Consider the following 20,482-nt stretch of genomic DNA (forward strand, 5'->3'; position numbering starts at 1 on the left):
ACAGAGTTCTGTCCTCGAAACTACCTCAAGGGGAGAAAGTTTTCCTGGACCCTCAGTTTCCTCATCTGCAGAAGAGGGAAAATAAAGTAGGCAGCCACACAAAATAAAAGTCCTGTATATCTATCTTTTCAGCTGTTACTTGTAGAAAGATTACTGGCTTTGTTGTTAGTCGAGCCTGAGTTGGATTTCCAGTTTCTGTGGTTCCCTAAATGATATAGGCAAATCCATAATCTCACAAGGTCTCAAGTCCGTCATCCATATCCATAAAATAGGGAAGATAAACCCAATTTTACAAGTGCTACCAGGGTTAGAAATAATACATAAAGTGAGTATAAAGTGCCTCATACAGAGTCTAGCATATAGCACATAATCAGTGGTTGATAATACCTACTCTTATTATGCTGTTCTTACTACTGCTACTACTATTGCTAATGTGTGTCAAAATTCAGTTTAGCTATTTGGAACCTAAGGCACATTCCCCACTCTTCCCAGGCAGTAATCCTTCCTAAATGAGCAAAACCACCCCCACCATAGCTGCCACTGCCAGTGGGTTGGCGTCTGTGGTCTGGCCCCTCCAAGTGCTTTCATCATGTGGCTGCCTGAACCAGCCCTTTCTCCGCCTGTGTTTCTAGACTGTGGCCTTTGCCCCCGGGCCTGATGGCCCAGCTTCTTTTCCCTCCAGCCTCAGACAGGAAGGTCATGGGGAGAGTGAAAGCAAAGAAACCAGCCCTGGCTCTCAACACAGTAACTTGCAGACCCCAGGTGCTCTGCAGAGACTTGGCTGTGCTCACGGGAACCACAGGAACAAGCCAGATGTTCCTGACTCCTAAAAAATCACAGAAGCATCCTCATGCAACGTGGCCACGGCTGTGTTGAGCTCTCTGCCCTTCAGCAGAGAAAGTTCATTTAAGTATCTGACACATGGGACAATGGAGGTCCACAGAGAAATGGGATTTCTCCAGATTCACATAACTAGGTGGTGGTAAAGACTAGAAAATAGGCACCCTGACTCTTAGTTTAATTCCCACAACAAATACACAACTAGAACCCAGAAAACCAGGCTTCCTGTGTTTCCCCAACAGCCAAGAAAGAACTCAGCCAAGAACTCTAGCAACATCTAATGTGGGAAACAGCCTTCCACTAATTCCCTAAGGAAAGCCTAGTTGTCTTTGTTCTCTGGGGCCTACCACCATCTGTGGCCTCAGTGAGCCCCCTGAGTTCTCCAGGGTCCTCTCATGCACATATGAGGCAGTATGCTGAGTGGGAAGTGTACCCTGGGCTTGCTTTCTGCCTGGGCCACACATGCAGCCTTGAGCAACTCCTCTGAGCCTCAGATTCTTCTGCAGAAACAAGATAATACATTCCAAGTACCTAGCCCAGTGCTGGTAGACCCCAGGTGCTCCATAAATGACAGCAGTTAGTGCTATAAGGATTTCCTCTTTGCCGTGTGATCTGGACCAGAAGTTTCCCAGGCTTATGGGTCCCTCTCCCACCCTGAGATTAATGGCGCTCCAGTCGGGTGGCTGCATCTCCATGTCCTCCCAAAATAAATGGCCACCCACAGTGATGGCATGTGGAATTAGAATGTTAGCCAGTGCGCCTCCCCATGATGGAGCTCATTTTTTGTACAGCTGGGAACTTTTTTAATAAAGAAAGATGTAAAATAATCTCATTGCCTCCACTGCCAAGCACAGGAAGCATTAAGCGGTTCCCCAGTGAGCTGCTTAATTCAATTTTATTAATTTTGCCACAGAGGTGTGGCTCCCCTCCACTAGGGGTCCTCCAGCTGAAGAGGGGGGCAGCTGGCTGGGTTGCACCACCTTGCAGGGAGTCTCAGGGAACCTTACAAGAGATGATATGAAGAGGCCCCCATCGGTGGTGGTGGTGCAGACCCCGTATCTTCCTTTGCCCTCTCTGAAAAGAACACAGCGTCAGCCTCCAGCACCTCTGATTTTTCATGGGAATTGTCTGCCACACTGTTTTTGCTTCTGCAATTGTGTTTGATTACCCCTGGGAAGACAACCTTATTACAACCAGGCCATTCACAGCTAAAGTCATCTCAGAGTCATCATTATAAATCCTATTTTCAAGGTTTTGGAATTTGTTTGGGGAGAAGGGGGAGACCCACATCTATCTACTTCCTCTGAGAATGACCATGATCATTTGCTGTCATTGAATGGAAATAATTACAATCATTAGTTCATACCTTCTCTGCACCCAGAACTCCACTAGGCAATTTACTTAGGTTTCTTCAAGCTTCACAACAGCCCTGTTTGACAGAAGAAGAAACTGAGACTCAGAGAAGGAAAGGCACTTGCCCAATGTCACACAGAAAAGTCAGTTACAGAGTTGAGGCTGGAATCCTTGCCTTAACTCCTAAACCTTTTTTACCACACAGGATCCTTCTTTATCTCAGCCCACACATGCGGGTTTTATCACGTGACCCTCACTGTCTGCTTTCCTCTTGAGTCTTTCTTACTACTTGTCAGACTTAACCAGTGCCTAATGGAAAAGTCATAAAATGTGCCCAAATGCTCCGTAAGGCCAGATACAAATTAGAGGGAACAAGCATTTTGGCTTCAGAGTACCTGGCAGTGTTTCAGGGGCAACCAGTCGCTAAGGGGTGGATCGAAATACGGACAACTCTGGAGTATATTTCTTTATTAAAATATGGAAAACCCTTACCACTACTCCGGTGGGAGCCCTATATTTCTGACTCTGAAAGGAAATAGAATTGTATGCTGACCCAGAAGCCAGGTGGAGATGATACAGGGGCCCCCGTACTGTAGGCAGGAGTGAAATGTCCCAAAGCTAGGATGTGTCCCCAAGCAGCACACTGCTAGAGAAGCCATCCAGACGCTAAAACATGCAGTACGTCCCAGGGCCTCCTGGAAGAAGAAGATGCCTTGGGAGCTGACCAAGGTGATCAAGAAGCCCTAATTGTGGTGGTAAAGGGCAGCACAGACCCCAGAAGGGATGGGAAGTCCACGGCCCCGAGAAGGGCTGGACTCACTCAGAGGACCACTGAACATTACAGACCGAGCCCCTGACCAGTCGGCACACGTGGAGCGTGTCCCTTCACAGCGTGAGCATGGGTCTCTGTGTCAAACTCTAGTGCAGTGCCTGGTATGTAATAAACGGGGTCAGATGTTGTTGGCTGGGCCTACCTGGCCTCTCCCGTTTTAGGAGGGAGTCAAGAAGGAGCTAAATTTTTGTCTACATTAGAAAAGTTACATTAGGAAATGGTGTGGGTCACTTTCAGTAACAGCTACTGTTTGCTCAGCACCCGAATTATCTTTATCCTCACAACAGCCCTGTATAACTGGTACTATTATTCCCATTTTACCGATGAGGAAACATCACAGATCCAGGACCCAAACCCTTGTCTGCTGACGTCCACGACCTGTGCTACCTTCTCTACTCAGGAGCTTCTCAGACTGAAGTTCTCAATGTCCAGCCTGACTTTCCCCTTCCTCCTACCCCTTGTCCAGGTTCACAACCGCAACCTCCTGTCTCTGGACTTTGACCGTGTGACACGCACAGAGAAGATCTATGATGACCACCGCAAGTTCACCCTCCGGATCCTGTATGACCAGGCGGGGCGGCCCAGCCTCTGGTCACCCAGCAGCAGACTGAATGGCGTCAATGTGACCTACTCCCCAGGGGGCCACATTGCCGGTGTCCAGAGGGGCATCATGTCTGAGAGAATGGAATACGACCAGGCAGGGCGCATCACATCCAGGATCTTCGCTGATGGGAAGACATGGAGCTACACGTACTTAGAGAAGGCAGGTGTCTGTCTCCCTCCATCACTGGCCTTGCTGTATGGAAGGCCAATCATGTGACCCAACCCATGGTGAGACCCAGCCTGCTGACCTTGACAGGACAGATCTGACCCATATCATCTCCAAAAGGAAACGTTTGGGAAAATCTGCAGCAGAGGGCCAGGATGGAGCTGGGAGGAGGCCCAAGCACTGCCAGGACTTAATGAGCAGGACTCAAGGTCCAGACCCAGGCAGGGGTCTGCTCCCAGGCCTGGGACATACCGAGTAGTCTGGTCACAGAGATCAAGGCAGAACTGGGGATCAGTACTTAGGCATGAGCTTCTAGTGCTGGGTGTGGCCTAGTGAATCCCTTCTGCTTCAGGTATTCCCAGGGGATAAGAATCAGAGAGGATCTGAAATTAAAAGTTGGTCCCAGATAGAGAAAATGGTAGGTTTGATGCCTTGATGCCTCTAGGCCTATTATCAGCTGACTTATTCTTGAAATAGAAGTTATTCTTTAAATAACTTCATGCCCCAGTTCTGGGACCCAGATCCTTTTTTCCTGCTCCTAGTCACTTGTCCAGGGCCCAGGCTCTGCTTGCCTGTGGTTGACCTCCCCTACCCCATGCTGGGAAGGCATCTCTGAGACCAATGTTCTGTGGTAGTGCTAAGAGAGACCTTAGCTGGAGGGTCATCCAGCATAAAGAATAGCCAAACCCAGAGCAGGAAAAAACTCTCCCAGGGCTGCACAGTGAGTCCTACTATAAGCCAGGTTTCCCCATCCCTCACAGCCCTGTCCACCCCAGGGTGGTCATGTGACCTGTTACTACATAAACAATTATGCAAAACTTCCAGCACCCTTCTCAGGCATAGTGTTTATCCTGCAGGCCGCAGGGAGTCAACAGAAGTTGTTAGTAGGCAAGAGACGTTGCCAGATTGTGGTTTAGGAAAATCATTCTTGCTTGAGTAAGATTGATTTGAGAAGGAATCTGGAACAAGGAAGGCAGGAGAGAGGCTGCTGCAACTACTCCAGGCCAGGGCTCTCGGCCTTGCCCACACCCCACTGCGTACTGAAGTCATCATTTTTGCACCACACAAAGGGGCAAACCAACAAGGCTGCTCGGATAGGAAGGCAAGTGGCCTGAGGGCTCTGGGCCCCCTGCCCTGCCAGGGCCAAGGACTGAGAGAAATCCTTACTGTAGCTCATCTCTGCTCCATCGCAGTGTCCTCTGGCACTCCAGTTGGAAAGCTCTGGTTTGGGTGTAACTTAGGAGAATCACCAGCTTCCTAAGCCCTTCATTCCTGTCCTTTAAGTCTTGGACACACAGACCTACCCTTGCCCTCCATCACCCCCTCTCATCTCTTGGTTTTCCTTTCCCTCCAGTCCATGGTGCTGCTCCTGCACAGCCAGAGGCAGTATATCTTTGAGTTTGACAAGAACGACCGCCTTTCTTCCGTGACAATGCCCAATGTGGCCCGGCAGACACTAGAGACCATTCGCTCGGTGGGCTACTACAGGAACATCTACCAGCCCCCTGAGGGCAATGCCTCCGTCATCCAGGACTTCACTGAGGATGGGCATCTCCTCCACACCTTCTACCTGGGCACCGGCCGCAGGGTGATATACAAGTATGGCAAGCTGTCGAAGCTAGCTGAGATGCTGTACGACACTACCAAGGTGAGCTTCACCTATGACGAGTCAGCGGGCATGCTGAAGACCGTCAACCTCCAGAACGAGGGCTTCACCTGCACCATTCGCTACCGTCAAATCGGGCCCCTGATCGACCGCCAGATCTTCCGCTTCACTGAGGAAGGCATGGTCAATGCTCGTTTTGATTACAACTATGACAACAGTTTCCGAGTGACCAGCATGCAGGCCGTGATCAACGAGACCCCCCTGCCCATCGATCTCTATCGCTATGACGATGTGTCAGGCAAGACAGAGCAGTTTGGGAAGTTTGGTGTCATCTACTATGACATTAACCAGATCATCACCACGGCAGTCATGACCCACACCAAGCACTTTGACGCGTATGGCCGGATGAAAGAAGTGCAATACGAGATTTTCCGCTCGCTCATGTACTGGATGACTGTCCAGTATGATAACATGGGGCGAGTAGTGAAGAAGGAGCTGAAGGTGGGACCCTATGCCAACACCACCCGCTACTCCTATGAGTATGACGCTGACGGCCAGCTGCAGACGGTCTCCATCAATGACAAGCCACTCTGGCGATATAGCTATGACCTCAATGGGAACCTGCACTTACTGAGCCCTGGTAACAGCGCACGGCTCACCCCACTAAGGTACGACCTCCGTGACCGCATCACTAGGCTGGGTGATGTGCAGTACAAGATGGATGAGGATGGCTTCCTGAGGCAGCGGGGTGGTGATGTCTTTGAGTACAACTCAGCTGGCCTGCTCATCAGGGCCTACAACCGGGCTGGTGGCTGGAGCATCAGGTACCGCTACGATGGCCTGGGGCGGCGTGTGTCCAGCAAGAACAGCCACAGCCACCACTTGCAGTTCTTCTATGCAGACTTGACCAACCCCACCAAGGTCACCCACCTCTACAACCACTCCAGCTCTGAGATCACATCCCTCTACTACGACCTGCAAGGACACCTCTTTGCCATGGAGCTGAGCAGTGGTGATGAGTTTTATATAGCTTGCGACAACATCGGTACCCCTCTTGCTGTCTTCAGTGGGACAGGCTTGATGATCAAGCAGATCCTATACACAGCCTACGGGGAGATCTACATGGACACCAATCCCAACTTCCAGATCATCATTGGCTACCACGGTGGCCTCTATGATCCACTCACCAAGCTGGTCCACATGGGCCGGCGGGATTATGATGTGCTCGCTGGCCGCTGGACCAGCCCCGACCACGAGTTGTGGAAGCACCTTCGTAGCAGCAACATCATGCCTTTCAATCTCTATATGTTTAAAAACAACAACCCCATCAGCAACTCTCAGGACATCAAGTGCTTCATGACAGGTAAGAATCGGACTTGTTCAGAGGACCAGACTCCCTATTGCTCCAGTCACCTGACAAGACAGTCTCCCTTGAGAAAGCTGATGTGGGATAAGAGGAAACACTGACTTCCTCTTGAAGCAGCATTTTCCAAAGTGTATTTGAGGAAACACTAGTTCAGAAAAAATGCTCTGGAAAAACTGGTTCTGGCATCAAATCCATTTGATGGGGCAACCACCATTCCTAAATTTTCATAGTACACTTCAGTTCGTTTGAAAGACTCTGAGAAGTCCTGTAGTAAAGAACTGTTTAATACATATGCTATTTCTCAAAATCTATTAGATCATGAAACCACTTTTTTTTTACCATGAAACCCTAATATCTCAGTGAATGCATCCTTTGGAATGCACTTGGGGAGTTTCTGACCCAGAGATCAAACTGGCTGAGTCCCCAATAAGCTGGGTGAAGTATAGAGGGTAAAAATAAAGAGTTCTCCTATTTAGGATGATGTAATGGAAAATTCAGACTTTGGAGATGGAACTGGGTGAAGGATCCACCATTTCTAAGCTGTGACCATCACAAAAAATCATAACTTCCCTGAACTCCAATTTCCTCATCTGTAAATTGAAGTTAGAATACCTACCCTGACTCTGATAAGTTAAATATGCATATTGTAAATCCTAGAGCAACCACTAAAAAATAAAACAGAGGCATAATTAATCCATCAACAGTGGAGATAAAATGAAAACTAAAAATAATCCAACAGGTAGGAAACGGGGAGGAGAAGGAGCAAAGAACAGATGTACAAATAGGAAAAAAAAAGCCTTTCCTGGTAGGATGGTTGCAAGGGTGAAATGAGAGACGTTTTATAAGCTGCCTAGGATAGTGCATGGCTCTTGTTGGCTCGCTTTACCCTCTGATTGAAAAAGTGGGCTTTGTTTCCCACTCCTCTGAAATCAATTTACATATAAAGTGTCCCATAGGTTATGCATGCCAGAAATGACTCCAGCAGCCATAATCCTCCCAGCCAGCAGCCACAGAAGACCCCAAGAGTCAGAGTGGCTATGGGGATTCAGGTCTGGATAAAGCTAGCACTTCATGTAAAAGACTGTAGTGGGTAACAACTGGGCATATCCCAACTTTCAAGCTGGTGGTCTGCCCCTCTTTTGTCCTGTGACTCAATGCTCCTTCCCCTTCTTCTAAGGCAGTTTCATTCATTCAGCATCCTCTGCATAGCCACTGTTTTTTTTAGGCACTGGGGGATAGAAAGATGATCCCTGCCCTCCAGCAATTCATTGCAAGTGGAGGGCAGACAATGCTGCCCAGTGTGAGGGGGCCGTGAGGAATTTTGCACTGATGGCCTTTGAAACAGGAGGCACAACTGGCTGTGCCCCAGGGGCAGCTGATATTTGAAGCCCACTTCTGAGTGGACATTCATCAGATAATGGGGGAAAAGGCAATCCAGGGAGAGGGACTGCACATTCACAAGTGTGAAGAGGGAAGTGTGTACAGCTCATATAAGTGCTCCTTAGGGATGTGACTTCCTGGCCCCCAAAATCGGTGGCCTGGTCTGGACCCTATTTCTGCTGACAGCAATCCTTTCTCAGGGAAGAATCCAGGTGGTCATGCTGAGAGCAGGTCTCCCAAGAGTGGGGAAGGAGAACACGGTGGTGTGTGGGTGTGATGAAAGCACGGGCCTGCGGATGCACTGGGACGTCCCAGCACATTTCCACAGTACCCACCATGCCCAACATACCTATTATGTTATATATAAAAAATTTAGATTGAGAGGCCGTTCCCATTACATCTGTCTGCATGAAGTGTGTCTCCTGTCTCAGCCTCCAATGGTTTTCCTGTGACTTACTGTAGCTGAAAATATGCAAAAAACCATTTTACTACTAAAAACCAAGATACCACTAATTCTCCCTTAACCTTATCTTTGAGTTGCCATGAGGTTGTGAATTCAACGTCATTCACATCCAGCAACAACAATTTTAAAAGACATCTTTTCTCCAAAAATTTCTTCCAGGGTGCCTGATATATATTACAGTTGGACAGGCTTAGGTAACATGCCAACCCCTGAACCAAACCACTGTGGCCCGGGAGAAAGAACACACTGATTGGCTTAGCCTCAGTCACGTGCTCCATGGCTGAGCCCTCAGGGGGAGTCAGCTTGCCCAAAACTGCATGGATATTCCAAAAAGAAAGAGCAAGAAGGCAGAATGGGATGTTAGGAAGGCAGCCAGAACACAACCACCCCCAATATACTACACACGCTATTACATGTAACCCTCACTTAAAGTGGGGTCACAGACCCACTTACAGAGGAAAGAGAGGGTCAGAGAGGTAACATAACTAGACCCCTAAGGGCAAGGCTGGGTTAGAACTGCTCTCTCTGACTCCAAAAGCCTCATTCCTGGATTCAAATTCACTTTGTCAACTGCAAGGCTACACACACGTGAAAGGGATTATTCTTCTTCATCACTCTCCTAGGGGACCACACTGAAGTCTGGAACAGGTGGGTAAACTGAGGGAAATGTCTGCCTCTGCTCTCATCAGAAGGAAGAGTAAAATTCCCAACTCTTCAGAAAAGTACTGTTGAGAAACCAACGAACAAACCCATTTTCAGCATTTTTCCTAAAGGCATAATGAGAAATGTTCCCACCTTTCTATCATTTCTAATTAAGACCCAGCCATCTTTTCAGACTGCTAGTTTTCTGGGAAATTGTAGTGTTCTTCATAGAAGCTTTCCTTTGCAACTATAAATTCAGATGCAAGTTTCCACCTCAGGCAAAATGGCTTTGTAGGGTTTTTTTCCCCTTATTGTGTTGGCTTTAATTTTCCAAAGAACCATCTGCCAAGATTCATAGACTCAGAGATTCTTAGAAACTCAGGGAGGAAAGGGACTTGGGAGGAAAGCTGGCCCAAGCGCCTCGTGTTACAGAAGAGGAAACGGAGGTCCGGGGATGTGGAGGCATGGATTTGAGGAAACACAGAACACCCCGGTGAGCTGAGAACTGAGCTGAACACTTCGAAACACATGAAGCCCAATCATTTATGTAACAAACTTAGAACCATTTCTTCTATATAATGGCTGCCCAGAAATGGTGACACTATTAGTGTGCTTCTCCATGACTTGGTGAAAAACGTTTCTACCATCAATTTGCAGATGAGGAAACTGAACTGCAGGGAGGTTAGGGAAACTGTCCAAGTTCACACAGCCTGCAAGCTGGGGAGCCAGAGTCTGGCCCTGGGTTTTGTTTTGCCTCACCATGTCCTTTCCCTTATTGATCTTTCTAGAAGTAAAACCTGGGTTTCCAAGCTTCCCTTTCTACCACCCCTCCATCTCAGTGCTTCCCAGTTTCACATCCAAGAGAGGGACTCTGGGGCATCCAAAAAATAAAACAAAACAAATGCGAAAATAGGCAAACATGAAGTTTTTGAATGAGGTGGCAATATGGAATGATGCAGTGGTGACAAGGACACATTGTTGACCCCTAAAGGACACCAGCAGCACTGGGATGGACTTGGTGGGTGTTTAGGGAAGACAGTTTTACCAGTGCCTGGACGTCTCTACCAAAGATCTGTCTCCTTTGGAAGAAGTCAAAGCGAGCCTAGATGCCCACAGCCCGGAGTTGGCTAGTTCTGAGGCTCACCTCCAAATCCTGCTTCCCCAGAATTTGGATTCTGAGTCTGGTCAACAGCTGCTTTGGCATCTGCAGCCAGCCTGTGTCCCAGCATGGCTCCACCTTGCTGGGAAGGGTGGCTGCCTCCTGGAGGCCCCAGATTACCTCCTGCCTGCCAGCCCAGGCTCTAATGCTCCAGCCACAATTTTCCTTTCTGGTTCTCTCTGCCTTGCTGAACTGCTGTCTGGTTACCTGAACACTTCCTGCACTCACCTCCCCTTCCCAGGCCTTGCCTTGCACAGTGGCCTTTGCCTGAAGTTCCCCTTTAACCCTTAGATGCTGACAAAATGTACACAGCTTTCATGGTCTGGCTTAAATGCCTCCTTCATGAAGACTCGTCAGCCTGTGCAGTGGAGACTTCCACCCTCCTCTCATCTTTTTTCCTGTGTCAAAGTGACGTACGCCCACATCTCCAGTCCCCTTCAGGATCCTGAGTGCACAGGGTGAGGGTCTGTATGACACAGTACTGGGCACATGAAAGGCACTCCGCAGTGTGAGCCGAGCAGCTAATGGCACACCCTCCACCTCTTTTCTTTTCCTTCCATCTTCCTTGTACCATTCTTCAGTAGGCGAAATGCTCATGGCAAAATCCTACCTGAGCCTATACCTATTATGTTATAATTAACACTCCCAAGTAATATTATAAAGTCAGTGAATCCCATGCTGATAGGGGTAGATCCACAAGCCCAACATAAAGACTGGAAAATGAAGGCAGCGGAGGTTAAGTGACTTCCTTAGGCATCAGAGTAAATAAAAAAGGCAGAATCAAGGGGAAAAGCTCTTGGACCTTTGGTACACCATTTCTGTGCCCTGCGCCCCTTTGGCCCTGAGACTCTAATCTTTGCAGAGAGCTGGGAGAGGAGAGAGAGTTTGTTTCAGAAGTGAATTTTCTCTTTGGAAGGCATTCGTTAAAATCTTTCCTTTGGTTGTGGTTATCCTCTGCAAGTGTTCCCTGTTGATGTGGAGAGTGGATATAGAGGGGGCTTTGTCCACCAGCAGCTGCCCCTGGGTGTGAAGCTGCAGGTCCTGTGGGTTGGAGTGACTGCACAAAAGGGAGTTTGGAAACCTAGTTTCCACTTTAGTGATATCTCTCTTAGATAAACATCAAGGAGGGGGACGCTATGTCCCAAGAGTATGTTTGGCTTTAATACCAGGAGACAGTTTCCGGGTGACTGTCCAGCTGCCTGTCCCACTGGCAGCACCCCACATCCCCACCCACCTGCAGCCTGACACACAGCTGCTTTTCTGCAGTAGGTCACATCTGAGGTCCACTTACTCCAGGGGATTGTTTCTGCTTCTCTCTCACCTAGATGTCAACAGGTGACTGTCCAGCTGCCTGTCCCACCGGCAGCACCCCACATCCCCACCCACCTGCAGCCTGACGCACAGCTGCTTTTTTGCAGTAGGTCACATCTGAGGTCCACTTACTCCAGGGGATTGTTTCTGCTTCTCTCTCACCTAGATGTCAACAGCTGGCTTCTCACCTTTGGATTCCAGCTGCACAATGTGATTCCTGGCTATCCCAAGCCAGACATGGATGCCATGGAGCCATCCTACGAGCTCGTCCACACACAGATGAAGACTCAGGAGTGGGACAACAGCAAGGTAATTCACGCACACAGTTGCCCACCCCTTGGGCCACTGGGACATTACAGGAATGGGTCCCACCAACTTTTCAGGAAGGCTTGGGCTGACGGTGGTGCATCACAGTGCCTGCCAGAAACTGTCCAGCAAATACGTAGTGACCCTGCCACAGGTGAGGCTCTGGGGACCCAGCTGTAACAGCACAGACAAGCTGTATGAAGTTTTGTCTGTTACACGGAGTTTGGAGTTCCACGACAAACAGTGAGCCTATCATTACCAAGAACGGAACTGCAGGGAGGGAAGGCGTATTCTAAATACAATGTGATACTTTCTGAGCACCTCAGTGCACCTGGCCTTGCATGAGATATTCTCCATAACTCACAAATACAAATACCCCAGGTATTATTGTTCTCGCTTTACAGATTTAATGCCTAAGGCATTCCAATACCACACAGCAAGAAAGGGGTGGAGCTGGGATTCAAACCCAGATCTGTGTGTAGGTGCTCAAAAAGTGTGACTTTCTCTTGTCTTCCTATGACCCAATTTTGAAGACTCATGGAATTACATAGCTGTGAAAATCCTTAAAAGTAGTTCCATCCCACCCCTCACTTCAGGCATCCACTGACTCGTTCCCTCTAGCTTCCGGCCTCATTCATAGTGCCTGTACTGGAAGCTGGCTCTTCTAGGCCCTAGCCGCCCCTGGTGAACACAGGAACAAATCAGGCAGAGGCCAGGCCTTTGAGGGGATCCTGGTCCCAGGGGACAACAGACTGAGGAGGATCGCGGGGCTGACAGGTGGCACGCTGCCACTGGTCGGACACATACACAGCCCTCTCCTTAACTCATCCTGACCCCGTAGGCTTCGGCCTAGATGCCCCTCCCACCAGACTCTGCCAGACTCTGGAGAATGTGATTCTGTGCCTCCATGCTCTGGGGGCACCCTATGTTTTCCTCTTTCAAAGCACTCACCACATTATATTTTAATTCCTGTTTTCTGTATTTCCACTAGACTATGAGCCCCAAGAGGGCAAACAGTGGGTCTTATTTAGTACTCAGCATGCCACATAGCACAGAGACCTCTGTTGAGTGAGCAAACGGTTCAAAGAAGCAAACAACCCCATGAGTCAGGCATTTCCCCCATGTTGCAGATGAGGAAACCAGGGTTCAGAGAGAAACTTGCTCAAGGTCACTCCGCTGGAAAGTGGCAGAAGGCGATGAGAAGTCGAGTGTGTCTGGCCACAAAGCACAAAGTCCATCCCCCTCCGCTGCCCCCTGCGGCTCTGGCCAGCCTCTCGGATCCCCACCACCCCTCTGGGCCTGCCCAGATGCCCACAGCATTGCTCGCAGGGTGCCTTCCAGCAGCTCGGCTCCTCCCCTGCACCCCCACTTCCCTTCTCCTCCTCACAGAGCCCCAGCCTCTGACGGCCTGTTTGCCAACCTCGCCTGTCAATGAATTATTGATTTCTGCCTTTGGCAAGCATCAGAGATCTTTGTTGTTGAGCACTCTAGCTTTCGTGAAACTCCAGGAAGTAATTGTTCACAGACAGGGTTCTATTCATTATAAAGAGGACTTAATTTCAGTGAGAAGCCAACGGGCCTGTTTCTAAAGCCATTTCTCTGAGTTGCCAACAAGGCCCCAGAGCCTGCCTGAACGTGGCTTCTCTGAGTTCCTGGAGCCATGGGAGGGACAGGGGGGTGGCACGCCCAGCCGACAGGGCCCCTTCTGTCCCCCAGAGCAGCCAAGAGCAGGGGCACAGAGGGTCTCCTTGAAAATCTTTATAAACAGAGCACAGAACAATAAAGCAGGATAAGCGGGTTTATATAAATGACTACTTTTCATCTCGCTGAGCTTTCTTGCTAAGAATGCATTTCTTGCCATTCCTCCACCTAACATCACCCCCTCATCTTTCCAGTCCCACCGCAAACATGAGCCTGCCCTTGAGCCCACCTTCTTCACCTTGCTTCTCTACCTGGAGGCTGAGAGTCTGGCTTTGCGCCTGCTGCTCCAGCAGCCCTCCAAACAGCCCGTAGGATCAGAAGGCAGAGAGGAGTTTGAACATGGGCTGGAATACTTATTAGCTGGATGCCTGTGGGCAAGTTACAATCCCTTTCAGCCTTAGTTTCCTTAGATGTAGTATCAGAATAACAACAGTACTTACTATATAAAGTCATTGCGGAGATCAAATGAGATAACGAATGTGAATCATTTCGCTCCAAGACTAAGCGAAAAGAGCCTTAGCCGGCACTTTTACTTCGCTTGGGCTGCCAGTTTCCACGTTTGGTTGCAGCCATTTGCTGTCTCATCCGTCTTTCCCCACCAAACGAAGAGTTCTTCAAGGGCCGGGCTGCTGTCCGCGTCCTTGTTGTATCTCCAGTGCCCAGAAGAGGACTTGGCGCAGAGGAGTTGCTCCCTGAAGAGCCTCTGAATGGAAGGAGGGGTGAATGGATGGAGGAAGGATGGGGGGACGTTCCATGGCCAGCAGCAGAGCCGCATCACAGGCTGATGCGTACGTGTAGATCTGACGAAGCTTGGTGAGCTGATTCTCCAGGCTCTTGGGGTGTTTCCCCTTTGTCTCACTCTCTGTCTTCCTCCCCTTTTTCTTTTCTCCCTGTCCCCACCCACCTCAGTCTATCCTCGGGGTACAGTGTGAAGTGCAGAAGCAGCTCAAGGCCTTTGTCACCCTGGAACGTTTTGACCAGCTCTACGACTCCACGGTCACCAGCTGCCAGCAGGCCCCAGAGACAAAGAAGTTTGCATCCAGTGGCTCCGTCTTTGGCAAAGGGGTCAAGTTTGCCTTGAAGGACGGCCGAGTGACTACAGACATCATCAGCGTGGCCAACGAGGATGGGCGGAGGGTTGCTGCCATCTTAAACAATGCCCACTACCTAGAGAACCTGCACTTCACCATTGATGGGGTAGACACCCACTACTTTGTGAAACCAGGGCCCTCAGAAGGCGACCTGGCCATCCTGGGCCTCAGCGTGGGGCGGCGAACCCTGGAGAATGGGGTCAACGTCACCGTGTCCCAGATGAACACGATGCTCAGTGGCAGGACTAGACGCTACACAGACATCCAGCTCCAGTTCGGGGCCCTGTGCCTGAACACCCGCTACGGGACGACAGTGGACGAGGAAAAGGCGCGGGTGCTGGAGCTGGCCCGGCAGAGAGCCGTGCGCCAGGCGTGGGCCCGCGAGCAGCAGCGACTTCGGGAAGGGGAGGAGGGCCTGCGGGCCTGGACAGAGGGCGAGAGGCAGCAGGCGCTGAACACAGGGCGGGTTCAAGGCTATGACGGCTTCTTCGTGATCTCCGTCGAGCAGTACCCGGAACTGTCAGACAGTGCCAACAACATCCATTTCATGAGACAGAGCGAGATGGGCCGAAGGTGACAGAGAGGACTGTGGCCTGGACTTCTTGCCAAAGACAGCTGCTCTTTTATGGCCGCACACCTGACTGTGTTGTACTTTAAAAAAAAAAAATCATTTTTTTAACAAGTGCAGAAAACAAACAAAAAAAGATACTGGTTGCATTGTAACTCATGCAAAATCCTTTTTTTTTAAGAAAAGAAAAACACAAATTTGGCCTTCGCACATTTTTTGCAAAGAACAGAAAGTATTTTTTTCCTGTAGTGTGATCACAATGAAAACTTTATTGTCTTCTGTTCCCTTTTTCCTTGAGGATTTTTCCTTGTTCTTTGGGGTACATTTCTCCTCTCTGAGACACATCTCCTAGGGGGTGTCCTTGTCTGTCCCTAGGTACCCAATGTGATGTGAGACACAAGTGTCTGTGCTAATTTGTCTCATGTGCAACCCTTTCTTCCATGGGTGTCGGGCAGGAGTGAGGGGTGTGGAGTCCCAGGCCAGGGCCACCCCTTCAAGGGGGCCTGGCAGGAGGGTCTGCAGGACCTAAGGACCTTTGGCTAAGCTCCCACAGGTGAGTGATGGCTTTTTACCCACTGTGTCCCATGCCTCCGTGCTCTGGGGAATTTCGTGATGTCATTCAGCACCTTTTTTCAAGTTGCCCCAAACTCCTGCCCAAGCTTTATATTTTTGATGTTAAGAGAAACCCCCTACCCCTTTTGCAAATCCCGTGTAGTTGTCAGTGCCACCCCCATGCTGGGATGGAGAAAGTCTCCCCCAGGTCCTTTCCCCCTGTCTAGTGACAACATCCTGGGGCTAAGAGCCCCGCCCTCCCCAAGAGGCAGCGGTACCCAGGATGTCTGTGGTTGGTCGGTCCTCTCCCGATGTTCCGTGTTCATCTCCTCCTCTCTCCCAAAGTCAGACGTGAGAACCAGCATTGCACAACAAGCCCTCAGTGTGGGCACCATGTCCAGGGAGGGGAAGGCCACCCATGGCAAAAGGATGGCAGTGGTGGCAAGGGTACCAGCCTGCCTTCCTGGTGAAGCCCTCTCCCCATGACTTTGTGTATCTGCCCTCCACTGCTCAGCTGCCACCACTGAGGAATAGGAGCGTGCAGAGAGGGGCTTGGTGGCCTTTGGTTCTGGAAGGATGTGTAAGAAAGAGTCAGCCAAAGAGAGGAAGGCATGAGCCCAGCATCCTCCTCACCAGCTCCTGAAGGCTCCTCTGCCACCCACACGCTGGCCAGCTGAGAGCTGGGGTGCAGCAGGACGGTCTTCAGGAAACTCCTTCTGTGAATTTCTTCTGAAAGAGCTTCCCCTCTACAGGAGCCTAACCAGGGTTTTAAAGAAAGATAAAGGAGAAAGGAGGAAAGGGCTAATCTGGGGTGGCCTGGCGGCATTATACAGCCCCACCAGGACTGGGGGCTGGCGCCCATGGATCCGGAGGCCAGGCTACAGTTGTCCCTGTGAAGACCTATGCCTGAGGTCACTGGGGAAAAGCATAAGCCCTCTCCAGAGTGGTAGGGCCCACACCTGGGGGACATGCCCAGGCAGAGCAGCAGCCGACAGGCCAAGGGAGCATCGCGGGGAAGGGACAGTAGCAGCAAGAGCTAGGAGCTCCTTGCTCCAGGTTCAGCTGCCTAATTACCGTTGTCATTACCACTCACAGGAGGCTCCAGGAGACCAGGAGGGGAAGGCAAACGCTTCGTTTTGAGCTGGGCTTCTTAGAAAATGGAACTTTTATGGGTTACATTTACATTAAGTGTGGAAAATGAATTCTGAGTCTGAGCTATCCCCCGTGGAAACCTTGTTGGACTGATAAGCTCATGGCACCTTTATAGCCTTACTCACAGAGTCTTCAGAATATTATTACACAAGTTAATGAAACCAAGAAGGTCTCTTACTGCATGAGCATTGGAGCAGCATGCAGTCTGAGTTCTGCCTGGCAGAGGGAGGCATCCAGAGCTTCTCGGGAGAGGAGGTTTCGCCTTACGTCATCCCACTGGGATGAGAGGATGGTTCGCTAAGTGCTCTTGTTTCCAAAAAATGTCACACTGCTGCGACAGTGCCCCTTGGCCTGTTTGTCCCCTGGCTGCCCGGTGCCTCTGGGTACAGAGCTCCGCTGAGTCACACAGTGTTCCTGGGCCGCTGTGTGTGGCAAGAACTGGTGGTGGGCTTCTCTCCAGCAGGACCATTCTTGGATGGGATGGAAAACTGTGTGACTTAAAGAACACAAGTTTTTTATCCAAAACAGACTTATGCCTCTCAAAATGTACATTTGATATAGGGGCCCTTGGGCAAACCTCTCCTGCCCATTGGCCTACTTGATCAGTTCCATCCCGGCTGCCCGACATCAGCCAAGACCTGCTGGGAATGTCTACTTGGAGGTCAGAGACAGCTTGAGGGTCAAGGGATTCATCTCCCCACAGCTCCCCAACCTTCTGACCCTCCACCAGCCCGCACCAAAGTTAAGAGTGTGGACTTTTAAAAATCAACAGCGGAGAACTATTGAGTATTCCTTTTCTTTAAACAAGTGATGTTATATTTTTCCTGGGCTACATACCACCAAGAAGGCCCAGCTTCTCAGTGCAGGGAGAAGAGGAAGCATCTCCAGGCTTTAGAAAAAGGACCTCAGGTGTGGGGGAGGCAGCCTTGGCCACCTCGGTTTCACATTGCTGCTGTTGCTATTGGAGACAATGCTCTGGCTTTGGTGCTTTTGCGTTGGTTTCCATTCATGCCAGCAGGTGACTCGATGCCTCCCTTCTCAGTCTGTCCTCCTGTCCAGTCCAGCAGTCCCGACCTCACAGCAAGAGTCTGAAAGCATCAGCCAGCCTTCCTGGTGCCTGCACAGGGGTCTTCAGGCATCAAATCCCATCCTGGATGGCACCTGCCTTTTTGGCATTAGCCAGCCAAATGTGTCCATTCCTTGGGGTGACCAGCCCTCCCTCACTGGCCCAGGTTCATGGTTCTGCAGGATGTCAGCTTCTGAACCTAGAAAAAGGTTTATTTTAGAAGAGTTCTTGCCTTCTCCCCTACCTTCCTCAGCTGCCATTGGCCCCATCACCCTCATCCCCTCTACTATCACTTCAAATAGGACTTTAGTGGTCCCCCAGCTTTGTTTTTTATAGGGTGAGATTTCCTTTTCACTCACACTCCTGACAGCCTGGAGGGCAGAGCCATGGCAATAGGAAGAAGGGGAAGAAACTCCACAGTCAGTTACGCCTCTGCTGGCCCCTGATGCCTGTCTCAGCGTTGGTGGCTAAGAACTGACCCGACAGACCAGTGCCTGGTTCCTACCTAGGGATGGATGTGAAACAGTCCCTGAGAAGCTAGCCAGAGGCTGAGAATGGCCAGCGTGTGCCCTTCTAAAGCATCAGGATGGGGTGCGGCTGGAAGCAGAAGGTGACAGTGAGGCAAGGAAGGGAGTCAAACCAGGCAGTGTTTATAGACAACACAGCAAGGAATCAATTTTAAAATTTAATGTTTAAAAAAAATGTAAAAGACCTTTTCAGCTGTGACTTATTATAGATGGTACGGGTTTCCATATGCAGAGACGAGGCTGTTGGTGTGAAACCTTAGAATGCAGATCCACGACCGCAGCCCTGTCCTGTGGAGGGCAGGGACACCGAGTGGGGCCCAGGAGGAAGCAGTGTGCCAGGGGTTTGATCTCCTGGTGCTCCAAGCCAAACCTTTTCTCCCTTCCTCACAGCAGCCGATGAGCCCAGGCCACGGCTTCTGGTCCTGAGCTGGGGGCCCACCTCCGAGGGCATCCAGATAGAACCCAGTCTCTTCTTTCCCTTGGGATCCTCTTTAGGACTAAAAGCCCTCCATTTAAGGCTCATCATTCCCAGCTAGGTGTATACACTTGTCTGTTTTATTGGAAGGGAGGGAATTAAAAGAAAGAACTCTGTAGTTCAAGGCCTTTTCATTTAACCTTCAAACAACAACATACTCATTTTAAAGACTCATTGCTCAGGTGATAGAAACTTTATCCTCTCCAACTGTTACATTCTCAAAAACCAGCCTTGTGTACTTACTTGACCGCCCCAAACAGCAGTGAGCTCTGAGGTTGCATCGTGAATGTGGAAGATCAGAGTGGGGGGAGGCCTGGGTGGGACCAATGTTGGGTTTCTTGCCCCCTCTGGAATGCCGAAGGCGGATCCTGGGTGCCCGCTTGGTCCCCAAGAACATATGATTACTCTGAGGGCAAACTGCCAGTGGAGAACCAAGCCTCGGGCAGGCCCAGCTATCCTGGCAGAAACTGAGTCACAGATGCCTGGTGGTGCCCAGCAGCACTGGATTCACCCAACACCAGAATCCCTCTTTTCTAAACCTGCCTGTTTTTGAAGACTTCTGAACCTGCAGCTCTGGCAGAAGGACTCTCCCCAAGCTGCCTTTGGACGACCAACACTGGAGACTCTGGCCTTACCGTGTGGAAATAGTTTTCCTGAAGTCTGGGACTAATTTTGAGAAGTTTTTTTTCTCAACACTTTTGTGTTTCTAACACTGTATTCTTGACTGTGTAAATACCAACAAGGCTGTAAATAAATGCAGATGTAGATACCTTCTAGAAAAAAAAAAAAGGCATAAAAACAAAACCAGAAGTGATCCCGTGTAGCCTTCGTTGACAAATAAAAGAATATTTTGTGTTTAAAGTGTTTGCTGGCCTTTTTGGAGAGTTGTGGCTGCCTGAGCCTGTCCTCTGAGTTTGTACTTCTAGATGCTGTTCTCAAGATGACCTGCAATACTCGGGTTCTTGGCCCCCAAGTCCCTCTTAAGTGGCCCAGGGGACAGCTGTCATGCAGAGGCATTTCCCAGAAGCCACAAAGACCCTGGGACTTAACCTCATGAAATGTCCAGCACCTCTCACATCAACTGTGCCCCACGGCTCCCCAGGCCATGTCCCAGCTGCTGTCCTCAGCAGGCTTGGGGACAGACTCCAAGGGACAGGACAGCCCAACACTACCCTGAAGAGAGAGCCACTGGGCAACAAGCTGTCCACTGTGCCACTGCATACCACATGGGATGGACTTTTATAAATAAATGAATGCATATTCATTATACAACTTATTATAACCATTATAACCACATAATACAACTTGGAAAAAGAGAAAGGA

General features: G+C 49.9%; 1 protein-coding gene across 10 annotated transcripts in view; it reads left to right on the plus strand.

Annotated features, from left to right (window-relative positions):
- Positions 1-20,020, plus strand: part of TENM4 (teneurin transmembrane protein 4) — a 717,007-nt gene extending 696,987 nt beyond the window's left edge. For all 10 annotated transcript variants that reach the window (XM_057507188.1, XM_057507183.1, XM_057507185.1 and 7 more), the window contains 4 exons: positions 3,492-3,788; positions 5,149-6,763; positions 11,888-12,030; positions 14,638-20,020. In XM_057507188.1, the coding sequence (XP_057363171.1) occupies positions 3,492-3,788; positions 5,149-6,763; positions 11,888-12,030; positions 14,638-15,396 (2,814 nt within the window). In that variant the 3' untranslated portion in view covers positions 15,397-20,020. The remainder of the gene's footprint in view (positions 1-3,491; positions 3,789-5,148; positions 6,764-11,887; positions 12,031-14,637) is intronic.
- Positions 20,021-20,482: the final 462 nt, after the last annotated feature.

This window comes from Manis pentadactyla, chromosome 9, assembly GCF_030020395.1.
Source record: "Manis pentadactyla isolate mManPen7 chromosome 9, mManPen7.hap1, whole genome shotgun sequence".
Classification (NCBI taxonomy): domain Eukaryota; kingdom Metazoa; phylum Chordata; class Mammalia; order Pholidota; family Manidae; genus Manis; species Manis pentadactyla.